Source organism: Pyrus communis, chromosome 17 (assembly GCF_041283825.1).
Source record: "Pyrus communis isolate YQ-2024b chromosome 17, ASM4128382v1, whole genome shotgun sequence".
Classification (NCBI taxonomy): domain Eukaryota; kingdom Viridiplantae; phylum Streptophyta; class Magnoliopsida; order Rosales; family Rosaceae; genus Pyrus; species Pyrus communis.
In genome coordinates this window covers 7,176,636-7,190,382 of record NC_142581.1, presented here as the reverse complement: position 1 = coordinate 7,190,382, position 13,747 = coordinate 7,176,636, and the positions used below count along the sequence as shown (strand labels likewise).

The 13,747-nt window shown below is 34.4% G+C and overlaps 1 protein-coding gene and 1 pseudogene across 1 annotated transcript; one reads left to right on the top strand and one right to left on the bottom strand.

The window, feature by feature from the left end:
* Positions 1 to 5,763: 5,763 nt before the first annotated feature.
* On the bottom strand, positions 5,764 to 7,455 carry LOC137707475 (1-aminocyclopropane-1-carboxylate oxidase). The gene is made up of 4 exons (XM_068446351.2): positions 7,275 to 7,455; positions 6,926 to 7,152; positions 6,418 to 6,751; positions 5,764 to 6,299 (listed from the first exon to the last, which is right to left on the bottom strand). The coding sequence occupies exons 1-4, from the start codon at positions 7,377 to 7,379 to the stop codon at positions 5,997 to 5,999; spliced, it is 969 nt and encodes a 322-aa protein (XP_068302452.1). The 5' UTR covers positions 7,380 to 7,455; the 3' UTR covers positions 5,764 to 5,996.
* A 5,617-nt stretch (positions 7,456 to 13,072) lies between these two features.
* Positions 13,073 to 13,747, top strand: LOC148689343 (uncharacterized; annotated as a pseudogene).

The window sequence follows — 13,747 nt, the reverse complement described above, 5'->3', positions numbered from 1 at the left end:
AGTTTCTAAAGCAACTTTGACACCGGTTTTAAATCTAAATATATAGCTTCTTTTTTCTTTTGGTTTTTTCATCACTTGATGTGTTTTTTTTGTAAGTAAACTTAGTAGGTATATAGCTAGTGGAAGACAGATTGAGTGATCCTTGTAAGCTTGGGAAGCCCCTTTAAATAGGCTCCCTTCACAATCCAATGCGCCCATGATCATGGTACCATCCAAATATAATATTATCTCTTACTACTTTTATAAAGTGTAAAGTAATCAAAGTAATAGTTTATGGGAAGCAATCCTACGTGAGTGGTCGGTAAATGCTATAGCACTCAATGGGACAAAGTAATGTTTTGCTTCAAACCGCATTCGGACACAACAAAACAAGCCCATTTAGAAAGCATTGCACATGCCATGCATATTGATAATTGGTAGCAACAGCAAGTGATATGATCGATTAATTGATGAAAAATGTGGCTCCTATCCCACCAAATTGTTCGTTAGTTCTTTGTGCATCTTCTGCAGGTCCTGTTCACTATGAAAATTAATTTGGAAGCTTCTACTTGTGGAATGAGATTTTTCAACTTATTGGATTTCTTTTATTTCATGTACAAATTTGCAATCGGATAGGGACAGATCCTAAGAGCTAAACCAAAGGTCCAAAACATGAACATGTATGGAGAAGATATCGCATCTTGCTTTTGGACCATTAATCATTTTAGTGGCTACGATGTAAATAATTGAACTTTAATATTGGACAATGGACAGAGACCCCTTCCTCTGTCCACTAATTCCATGGATAATTAGGTATAAAGTTGCAAGTTGTGGATGGTCGACACGACAGATTTAAGGTGTTTTGAGTCTTGGAAAAGCTTTCAATTAGCACTACTACTGTAGCATTTGTCAGAAAGAAAAAAAAATTTCGGTAGAAAATTGACAACGTATACACAATATTATTATGGTAAAGGCTTATCTACCCCTAAATGCTTTGGTAATTTCATTTTGTACAACTAATGTTAGTAATTATTACAAACTTTTCTTGTAGTGTTATGTTATCAAATAGTATCGATAACATATGTATACTCAATTTATGTTAATTAGAGTATCAATAACATGTCAAGATGATCAATAACAAAGAAGTAATTGCAACGGTGCTATTTTCTTAGGGTTATTCTTATTTTATTTAGCATTCTCGACATCTATGTAATTTTTTTTCTTTCACTTTTCATTCCTTAATCTGCTCCTGTAAATTTGAGTTTTATTTTTCTCGGTTTTAATTTTTAATCAGCTAGCTAGTTTAAAAGTAGACGTTTCAGACTTGAACTTGAACCTAATTATGACACTTGGAAATAGAGTAAGAAATTTTGGGAATCTTATTCCTGGTTCAAAACTATGACTATTGACTATTAACTGGTAAATTAATGTGCAAAAAAGCTGGATCCGAAGGTCACGCCATATCACACTCAATCATGCTAAACTCTTTCCCTACGCGGTAGTTTTGCTTGACCTAATTAGCCATTCTCTGTTTAGTCACGTCTTCCTCTTCGTCATGAAACTTACCAATGCTTTTCTTTTCGGTGTTAGAAGAGGTCTCAAATTTTCACTCTCTTCTCAGTTTCAATTCTGTAAATTTGTATATCTGACTCTTTCACATGAATCTATGAACATGATCACGTTGGGAAATCTCTAAAAAACGTGCGTGTTGCAAATAAACGAAAAGGTTACCAGCTCTATAGCAGTTTTCAAACGTGGGAAATCTTATTAAGGGCCACAGGGGGCACGTGCCCCAACTTGTGTTGTTGTCCTTAAAAAGTGGTTTGAGCAGGAACCAAAGCCCTGTTAAATTGCAGCTTCCTTCCGTGCTTGGTATGACGTCGAGTCGAATTATGATGAATAATAATTAACTCACCACCACCACAAATTATATCACTCGGTACTAATTCTTTTTGCTATTTTAATTGTATCTTTAGATCAATAGTTTATAGTCCACAAAGAAGAAATTGGAGTCAAGTCTATATGTTTTATCTCTTTGTGGACTATACCAATATTGATCTAAAAATACAATTAAAATGTCAAAAAAGGATGGAGATGTACGCTAAGTATACAATGAGTATTGGTTATACAAGTTATCGATAAAATGTCTCACTTAAAACAACTTGAAAAAAATTTTAGCGCTTCACCTGCTACGTTTGGGGTTCTACGAGGATCTACATCCGCCACTGCTTAATTGTGTTCTAGATAATCTAACTTTTTAACTTTGCCCCTGCACCTACATACGTAACACATGTTGCATCAACCAAGGAAAATTCATTGTACAAGAACATTTTCTAATATGAAGGGCTAGTTATCATACTTAACAAATTCTAGGGTTCGTGAGAGCATGTGATATCAATAATAGTCAATTTTTCTATTTATTTTTACTAGTGTTTTATATATGCGGGGGTGGCTATTGGCTATATACTTAAATAATATATGTACCTCTGGTTTGTTAGGTATTAAGAAAAGGGAAAAAACGAAAAAATAATGGGTGGCTTTGACTATTGAATTTTGACCAACTAGTGTATTGAGTATTAACCATGCTGATTTGTGTAGACTATTTTCCCTATCTATGACAATAATAGTTTAACCACATGGTGAATTAAATTAAGAAAAGTGAGTCTCATAGTTGTATTTGACCTTTTTCCCTCGTCTGTTTAGTTATGTAATATTTGATTTTTCTTTAATTTATACAATCTAATTGGCTAAAAAAAATGAGAGAAAAGGTACAAGATCGTGGATAAAAGGGGAAAGATGTGGATATAAGAAGCCAAATTATATATGGATTTCATTGAACTGATAGTGATATTGATATCATCGGGGAATATATACTGAAAAAGAAGCACGCATTGCAGATAGAAGCTGGTCAACTTACAAAGACTGGAAATCTTTCTGTGGTGAGGTTCATAGAGCATAGATTAGATTAGATCGATTTATGTCCAACCACAAAGAAGGAAAGGTGGCTGTCTGCAATGTATCTGCCCCAATTCTTTCAATTCCAATTTGTTTAAAATGATCACTAGTTTACTTGACAAGCACAGAAATGTCGAATATATTCTTGTTGAGCTTTCCTGCAAACTTCGTGTGACATATTAAGTATTTGAATTGACGTCTATTGAGACAGAATCAAGCAAAGCAAACGACCTTGACTCTTTTGGGTCGTGGTTTTGATGAGTGACTAATGTGCCAATGGTCACCGGGACAAAATAAGGTTCAATTTTCGTAGGGACCAAACAGTTCCCATGCGCCAATAAAGTTTGAACTTGTGAATGGACGATGGAGATTGATTCACGATGTGGGTGGAGTTAGATGAACAATATTTGATTTGTAATCCTTGATGAATTTTCTTCAAGATCTAATCAAACATATGACTGGTAATAAGGTCACGTTTTGCATAATCAAATTTCAGGGTGGAATATGTTGAATGAGATTCTGAAATCTTTCCATGAATTTTTTACATACAACCAACTCTATGCATTAAAAACGATATTTTTCGAGAAGCTGCATATAATATAATTTCGCACAATTATAATTAGCTTTGTGTTTGGTCTAGTAATTTTCCTCATGCAATAGTTCTTAAGTTGAACTTATATTGTCTTAAAAAAAAAATATTTGGACCCATTTATTTTATCCCTACATGCAACTAAACAATTTTCTCCACTAACCTCTCAATTTTGCCCTTAATAAATAAGAAAAAGTAAATAAAGATGGGTGTTTTTCTCTCTACACACCCAATAACCTAAAACCACCACACAATTGCACCTTTTCATTTTTTCCACTAATCTCAGTGACTATTTTGGCTAAAAAACTTATATATATATAATGACATAATTTTGTTAATAACGATTTTATTTTATTTTATTTTATTTTTTAAATTTGTGTGGGGTATTGTTTGTTGGTTTTGGTTTTGGATGGGATGACAGTTATTTTGTCCTGGCATATATCTAACTAGAGGACCACGAGTTTCTGTCACATATACTGAAACACCCTTTCATGGAATCCTACCTTATCTCTGTATGGAAAAGTCTTTGATTCCTTACCAAAAGAGGTCACTTTATTAGCATTCTTGACAAAGCGGGGTATTTTGTGATTGATTACTATTATATTAAGAGTTTAACACACAGACAGCCAAACCATTTTTACAATTAAGACACTCATCTCCTTTGAGTATCTTTGTCCATATAGTTTGATACTGGTTCAGCAGACCTATGTGTTTACCAATATAGTTAAGGATGTTGAACATGGTGCAAAAGATTTAGAACTTCACAGTGAATTGCATAACCTTGTCTTAAGTTTTAGAACTCAAGGGTGAGAGTGTTCCTTTCTCGGCCAAAGTCACTCAATCCAGAAATTAGTAGCGAATTCTACCACATCACCACATTCAAGTTATTTGCCTAGTTGAGCTCGATGGCGAATTGGCATGCCCGCATCAACATTCAAGTAATTGACAAACGTAGTTAGCTCCTAATTACTCAGCCTCCATGCCACATAAATTAAAAATTTTAAGATTTATTGATACAAAACAAAAACAAAAACCAAAATTGAAAACAAGTAGTTCTTTTCCTTTCAAGATTTTGTTTTCATACCTTCACTTGTGTCTTCTCATCCACCAATATCTTCTTTGATCCTTAAGTCTCAATTTCTCCATATAGTTTTCTTCTATCTTTATACCAAAAGAATTAAATGATTATTAAATTGTCCCTAAGATATTGTGAGAAACCATTGTGCTAGATGTATTTTCAAGGATTGAATGTTAAACTATATATTTAACAACGTATCAGTGTTTTACACTATTCATGTCATGTGAAATTACACTAAACTCAAATCTAACTCATTAGTTGTTTAGGAGGATATCATTCTATAGAACGCAGTTTCTCTCCAAGTATCAAAATGTGTAGTGCAATTCCAGGCTTCAATAAATTCAAAAGCACTTATTTTCCATTGCAATTCTGAATCCCTAGATTGGCACTAATGGGAAGGTCTTTACCCTAATTTTTTTTTTTTTCCAGAATGATATCCACTCTAAAACTTTGTGTCCAGAAGATTGAGAGATTCAGACTGTTTAAGAGAGAGAAAGAGATCGAGCCATTCAAGTTTTTAAATTTTTGTGAAGTGGGTCAGTGAGATGAGTTAATAGAAGCCATAGAATTGAAGTTGAGTGGTTTGGATCTCTCGCTCCGCGTTTTCCGGACATAGAGATGAAGGAGTGGACTTCAATCCCTTTTTTCCCATCCTAGCTCCTGTATTGTTTTATATTGTAGCTTATGATTTTAAAAATATCTTGTTCTTGCTTTTAATTAGAAAACTTTATAGCTTGAGTTCATCATGTCGGCATGGCTGCTGCCTTATCCCTCGGCCTCCTTCATCCCTTTTCCCACTGAAATTAGAGTCCTTTTCTATGGTGAAAACTTCAACAAGTGATAAATTAACAGATTCTGCTGACTATTTAGTTAAGCACAGCTGGCTTTGAATGCTACTGCTAATGGATCTGCACATTTGATATACACTCTTAAGTCTTAGCTCCATGCGTAATCTTTTCAGTATTGTTCTATATAAAGTTTTTTCTTCGTTGTGGTTAACTATAAATTTTAAATGCTGACGGCATGTCTGCATTTATAACTTCGCTATCGTTTATGTCGTTGATACTGCAAACGCTTATAATATCAATATGTTGTTGATGCATTATCTACAAATGCAGTTAACTACAATGTAAATGACTGGTTCTATATAAAATACAATGCAAAACAGATAATATAATGTTTATTTAGTTACCAACGAATCTTCAAGTCACTAAAGTAGTGATGACTTTGGTTACATTCTACAACGATTTCCACATTAATAATAAATAAACTTGTCTCTTTTGACAGAGATCTTGAAGTCTAGTTCAACCAAATATTTTGTTCACACACGCCCGTACTTTAAGCTAAAAACCCTTTTTCCAGCAGCTTCTAGTGTAAGTACGTACTTAATCACTCTCAAGCAGTAGTTTTAACTGGACCCAAACCAAAACTGGTCTGAACTTCCACTGCTTTCATAGCTTCAAATCTGGGTTCCTTGGCCTGGAACTTGACACCAACATAGTGCTTCATGTAGTCTTCGAACACGAATTTCGGGTACACTTGATTCTTCTCCTCTGCGTTTTTCTCCACTAGGGTTGGTGCTGGGTAGATCACTGCATCACTGCTTGGGTTGTAGAATGAAGCTATTGACATTCTGGTTCCATCTGTTTGGGCAATCACTCTGTGCTCCACACTCTTGTATTTTCCATTGGTGATCACCTATAGGAGTTCAAGTTGTATGTTTATATATGCAAGTAAAATCGAAGAACTTTATAAAGTGCAGTTAACCGCACCGGAGATCGAAGTTGTTGAGTTAATTGGTTTAAGTTTTAATTACCTCAAGTTGGTCACCAAGGTTGATAACAAGGGAGTGGCGCATGGGAGGCACATCAACCCACTCTCCGTCCTTGAGGAGCTGGAGGCCACTGACCTTGTCATCCTGGAAGAGCAAGATGAGGCCGCCGGCATCGGTGTGGGCCCGGAGACCCTTGATCTTGTCATTGTTGGGACATGGAGGGTAGTTGCTAACCTTCGTGCCAAAAGTTGGTCCATTTGTTCCATAAAATGCCTTCTTAAGGTACCCTTGTTCCAGTCCAAGATTCTCACACAACAAGTCCAGCAGCTGCTCTGCTAATTTCTCCAGTTTCAATGCAAACTCCTTCATCACATTCCTGCACATATAAATTACTCATCACAATTCCTCATCAGAAATCACATATTATGCCTCAAACTCGAAAACCAACTAATTTCAGGGTAACGATAATGATTTTCACACGCTCATATTTTACTTCCCCGACGAAGAGTATAGGGGATAAAAGGGGAATGCTACTGTGCGATTGCTATACCTGTACTCATCATTCAGATCTGGGACCTGAGAGATGTTGGATTGAGGAAGATGGCGCAAGTAGAAAGTGCTTTCCCAATCCATATCGTTAACTTCTGTCTGAACGGCCTCAAGGCCTTTGCTGGCCACCAACTCCTTGAACTTTTGCTCCAAACACTGCCGGTAGTGCTCTTTTGTCAGCCTCTCCACTGTGTCCAAAAACTCAGTTGGAATCCCATGACTCACCAGCTGCAGTATTTGTGAAAAACACAAAAAGTTCATTATAATCTGAAATTTTTAAGAGAAAGAAAGATGAACTGAACATATGGAAATTAAGAAGCTAATTACGAAACGTAATTAATTATGGTTACCTCAAAGAAACCCCAGTTCTCACAGGCATCTTTGATTTTCTCCATTGTAGCTTTTCTTCCCTCACCATTGAGGCTTTCCAAGTTGATAACTGGGAAGTTCTCCATTTCTCTATTTCTCTCTCTAAACTATCTCTCTCTCTCTCTCTGAACAAGTGTTTGGTTAATTTGTTCTTGTGGAGCGGAGTTTGGTGTGTGCGCGCTATTTATAGAGCTAGCAACGACCCAAAACGTACAAAATAAAATGGTAGTAATTAAACACATGCAAATATTTGTGACGGTGGTGTAGGGTCAGGTTAATTAATTTCTACTTGAGGAATTTTTGTAAGGAAATTAATATTCTAAAAGGAAAAAGATATAAAAAAAAACTCCTAAATAGGATAAACTATGTAGCCCCACCATCTTTGTTTGGACCAATCACGGGCTAAAATCATTTTGCCTTGTTGTATTTATCTTCTCTTGTGCATTATTTTCATCGTTCTCAAATAGTAGTAATGTTTATTATTTTATTTATTAATCATTGATTTAGTTTAAATTTTAACATTTATATGTATCTACTACAAAAAATTTTAAATTTAAATTTATCTAATAATGATAAATAAAATACTAAGTATTATCATCCCTTGATGATGTTGAGCGAAAATACTTTCTTCGTTTTGCACTAACCAAATGGAAAACGTAAAAGAAAACATTCTCTCTCTCCTGTTTGAGTCTTTCAGTGACTTTGACCAATCCACCCCATGGTTGCTGGCTGGCCCACGTTTCCATTGCGTGCATGCAGATGGCCCCCACTGTAACTTTCTTTCTTTATTTTTGTCAAAACTTCCTATTTGTTTGGAGTTTGCCCTGACAATGATTTGGAAGGAAGATGCTTAGCTCTTGCTCTTGCATTTTCCAAAATTATTTCAAGTTTGATTTATTTACTTATTAAGACATGGATATTTGTTTATGTGTGTTTGTGGAGCGATTTCCAGTATATATCAGAAGTTAGCTACGTAGTGTTATTACCATTTGGAGATAATAGAAAAATTAGTATGTTAATTAATATTATTATTTTAATATATAAAATTATGTATGACGTGCTTTGTGTTTCAGGTAAAAAAAAGTTTCCGTATTTGGAATGTTTAGTTAATTACCATTTGGAGATATCATGAGCAGTTTAAAACAGAATGGACAGACAATGAGATGCTTACAAATTCTATATGTGGCTCTAAATCGGAATCAAAGACTTCTCACCTCGAATTAACAACCAATATTTAACAAACCAAATCTACTGACGGACGTCATGCATTCACGTGGGCTGCTTCCATGCTTAAGTTAGCATCGAAATCTAATAGAATTTTCTTGGATCGTATAGTTTTAACTTTTAAAAATAACAATATGCCAATGTAATATAAATCCTGCATCAACTATGAAATCGGATAGAGTATGTTAAGCAGGTTTCCATAATGTTTGTACGGTAAAAATGTGTAAGTAGGTTTTTTATTGAGGGAACACAAGCATTATTCATTTTATAATTGGAATCATTCAATTTTTTAATCGTCATTTGGAAATCATCTTTGTACAAAATCATTCTAATTAGAGATCATTTAGTCATTCAAACATGTGGAACAAATCAACGGTGTGAATACTAAGTAAATATTCATGATAAACTGTCTACTTATTTGATACATTTAGATGACTAAACAATCTCAAATTCAAATGATATATATAAGGATGACCTTCGAATGAATATTAATAAAAAATAAAAGTTTTCATTAAGAAATATATACGATAAAGATATGTTAGATTCCTCTCATATATTCTTAAAAGGCTTTTTATATTAGCACCTCACAAAATATTGAATGCACCCCACATTAAAATTTAATATTAAATGATTTATTTATCTTACTTTGAATGACAATTTTGACCTTATTAGGTTTAAAAAAAATTAAAAAATTCTAAATACATCCCAAATCATTTTTAACATATTATGTATCTTCTTCAACTATCAAAATCTCTCCGACCCTCCATTGTGGAACAAAACCCTAACCAATGAAACTATGAACATGTTGATTGAGAAATTATTTTTGACGAATGAAACACAAAATTGATTTTTCGGAAGCTTCAAATGAAGTAAGACTTCATATTTTTTTTATTATTTTAGTGACATCAATAATTATTTAATCTTGATTTTGTTGCATTATTCAAGTTTCTATATTCGTATTCATCTTTTAGGGATCACAAGGATTACATGAAGAATTAAACATCTAAAATTACCACCAAATATTAAAAACAGACGACATGGGTTTTAATGGTGGAATTGAAAACAACCCACATATGCTTTAAATCCGAGGTAGCATCTTTTGTCAAAACTCTAGTCGGCATTTTTTGTTCAAATTAAAAGCTTTATAAGATTTGAGAAATGTGGGGTGTATAGAAAATATGGGGTGCATGTAGAAAATGTAAGGTGTATATTGAGAATGTGAGGTGTGAGGGTATTATGGGGAAGTAAGTGGGGTGTATTAAGATAATTTTTCATTGAGAAAGCAAACGTGGGGTGTATTAAGTATGTGGAGTTTATTCAACAATTTGTTGGATGTTAATATAATAAGCCATCTTAAAAAATTATATTAATTTATCAGGTTCTATCTTCAGATTTAATGGATTAAATTTTGATTTAATTTGAGGAAATTACATATGATCTTGGATGCCTTTAAAAGGCTACTCCACCAACACACTTGCAATATACACCAGCATTATATTCTTCATACTTTCTTCTATTATTTTTGCGCAACAATTGTGTGACTTAGAGACATATATGAATATATAAACTTATAAAAGCACCTTCAAAGAAGATGTTAAAAAATCCATATTAGAAATACTAGTAAAAAAACAACAAGATGGTTTTCCAACTAAAATGTCAATTCTTATGTGGCATGACGTGGATTGCCAGCAAATGTGGTTGCTGTGAAACAAAATTTTAACAAAGATCAAAGTGTCACATAAGCTTTCAAATTTAAATTAATTGATGATAATGGTAGTGAGAAATATTTAAAGATTTTTTTTTTTCTGAACAAACTATATTATTTACACTAAAATGATGGGGGAGTGGGCTAAGCCTCACAATGAGCTAGTAATAATGTAGTTCAAATTCTCCCTTGGCAAAAATCGAACTTGTAATGCAATAATAGTTTAGTATACAAAATAACAATTTGATTTAGGAGTGCTTTTCTTCGATCGAGAATTTAAGTGTTTTAAACTATTAAAAGAAGTTTTGAAAGAAAAAGAAAAAAAAACTAATAGTATATAAATAAAAGTTATAAAAATAAAATAAAATATAAAAAAAAATTCTGTAAAAACCTACAACATGATTAAGACAATCATTTATTTTTTATAGAAACCAAACAAAGTGGATAATTTTGGTTCATGTTGTAGGGGACTACAAAATGTGAATACTAAAATCTTTGGGGTAAATGACAAAAAACTACCTTAACTATTGGTCGCACGACATTATCATACCTCATCTTTTAAAATTGACAATGTCATACCTCATCTTTAGAATTTGTTCCAATGTTATACCTCCGTTAGTTTGTCCGTAAATTTTTCAGTTAAATGCTGACGTGGATTGATTCGGGGCCCAGTTCCCCGCCCAGATGGATTCCACGTGGCACCACACCCAATATTTTCCCGCCATTTGGTATCTAGCTGAGATTCCCAATACATGTGGCTTTCTCACCCGATGACACGTGGATATTCCATTAAAATTTTAAAAAAAATTAATTTAAATTTAAAAAATTAAAAAAGTAAGGGTACGTTGTAAAGTGTGCCATTTGAATTGGTTTTCCCCCCGGTAAACCCAAACCATGTCGATCTAATTCCATTACCAATTCCAAAAAAAGAAGAACCCTAACCCTAGTTCTCATACCAGTGGCTCCAAATCTTGAACAATCATATTAGAAATTCAGCGAAAAACCCAAATCATCTTGTCGACTCGCTTCCCTGACTTTGTTGGTGTTGGAAGGGGGTTTCATCTGGGTTCCATTAGCTTCGAAGAAAAATCGAAGGATTAGACATGGGGTGGTACATGTGTGAGGATCCCGATGAAACGATGCCTACCTATTGTAAGTTTTTTTTTTTTTTTTGTGCTTTTGATGATTCCAAATGCATACTAAACTTATTTATTGGAATAGGTTGAATGTGGGTTTTGTTTATTCTTGTTTGAAAATGTAGATTTATGCTTTGTGAAATTGAAATGGTACCTGAGGTGTTGGATAAAGGGTTTGTAGCTTTGTTTATTCTTGTTTGAAAAGGTGGATTTATGCTTTGTTAGTTCGAAATGGTTCCTGAGGTGTCAGATAATGGGTTTGTAGCTTTGTTTATTCTTGTTTGAAAAGGTGGTTTTATGCTTTCTTAATTCGAAATGGTTACTGAGTTGTTGGATAATGGGTTTGTTGCTTTGTTTATTCTTGTCGATATAAGGTGGTTTGTTGTTTTGTTGCTTTGTTTATTCTTGTCAAGATAAGGTAGTTTATTGTGGTTTGTTGCTTTATTGCTTTGTTTATTCTTGTCAAGAAATGGTTAATTGCATATAGTGTGTCGGATTTGGCTTTTCTTAGTCATGTGCTTTGTTTTGTGAAGAATGTTGTGCTTTGGTTTTTGTTGGCTTATGATTAGGTTAAAATGCAATTTCTTTTGTTTATTGTTGGCTTTTAATTAGGGCTTTTTTTTTTTTTTTTTTTTTGTGAATTTCAGTATATCTAAAACTATCATCTATTAAATTGCATCATGGTGGGGAGATAAATTATGACCTCTACGATGGGGGAAAAGTGACATATATAGATAACTGTGATAAAGACCTCATGTCACTGCTGGTGATAGATGATATGGTGAAGGCAGTTTGATACAGTGAGCAGTTCATGAACTACTATTACAAGATTCCTAACATGGACCTTTCCAATGTTTTGAAGCCAATTCAAAGTGATTGAGATGTACATCGAAGAATTAACAACAGAAGAAGTTGTAACCCAAAAGCAATAGTTTCTGAAGTCCATGGAAGTCAGTGGTTCAAGTAAATTGGTAATTGAGGAGATAAGTAGTTCAGAGGGGGATGTTAGGCCAACACCACTTAAACCAATAAGATATAGGGACTTGCTAGCTATTGAAGGGCCAAAAGTGAATGATTGTTGCACATCTTAACTAGTGTAAACAACATGTGTGACTGAGGTAGGAGAGAGAAATGCTGATTATGGGAATGGTCAGAAAGAGAAAAATGGTGAAAGGCCAGAGGAGAACAAGGGGAAATCTGTGGCTGAGGTAGGAGAAAAGGATACTGAGGTAGAAGAAAGGGATACTGAGGTAGGAGATGGGGATGCTGAAGTCTTCTTTGATGTACCTATTAGTTTTGATGGGAATGTTGAAGAAGAGAATGAAGAAGCTGCTAAAGAAGATGATAGTGAGTTTGAAGAGAGTGAATATAGTGAGTTTGAAGAGAGTGAATATAGGAGTGATGCTGATAACCCAGTGTTTTCCAAGTTTGGTGGTATTGTGGAAGAAAATGCAAAGGAGTCTGAGCACAAAAAAGAAAGGAACTTTGAGCAAATAGATGAAAGGGATTATGAGCAAAGAAGTGCAAGGTAATCTGAGTAAAGCTGGGAAAGAGAATAAGAGCAACGGGAAGAAGAATTTGATACTGCAACTCTGGAACAAAATGTGGTTGATGATCCAAACTATAACTCTAATGCCCTTGAGAGTGTACATGCTTCAGATGATGAAGGACGCAAAAAACAAAAGCGTTTTCCAAAGTTCAATAGAAAACAGACATGAAGAATCTCACTCTTACACTAGGGCTTGTTTTCAAGGATCTTGTGCAATTCAAGCAAGTTGTCATCATGTACTCCCTAGTGAATGGATATGGGGAAATCCACTTTCCTAGGAATGAGAAGTTGAAAGTCACAGTAAAGTGTGCAAAAGGCTACCCTTGGAAGTGTTATGCTAGAAAAATGTATGGTTCAAACAGCATACAGATCAAGACCATACTTGATGAACACACCTGTGGGAGAACTTGGGCAAACAAGAACTTGAAGTCCCCTTTGCTGACGGATTTGTACATGGACAGGATAAAACTTAATCCCACATAGCATGTAGATTCCTTTTTAGCAACTGTCAAATCAAAGTGGAATCATGTTTGTACAAAGAGAAAGGCTTACAGGGCTTTAGATAGGGCTTTGAAGATCATTGAGGGAAAACATGCAGAGCAATACACAAAGTTGTGGGATTTTGTTGAGGAAGTGAGGAAGACTAACCCTAGAAGCACTGTGAAGGTGAAGTTGGATAGGCAGAGGTTCCAAAGGATATTTGTGTGCTTAAGGGCTTGCAAAAAGGGGTTTAAGTTAGGGTGCAGACCATTGATAGGATTAAATGAGTGCCATTTAAAGAGTGTACATGGAGGTCAGCTATTTTGTGATGTTAGGATTGATCCGAATGATGAAACATGA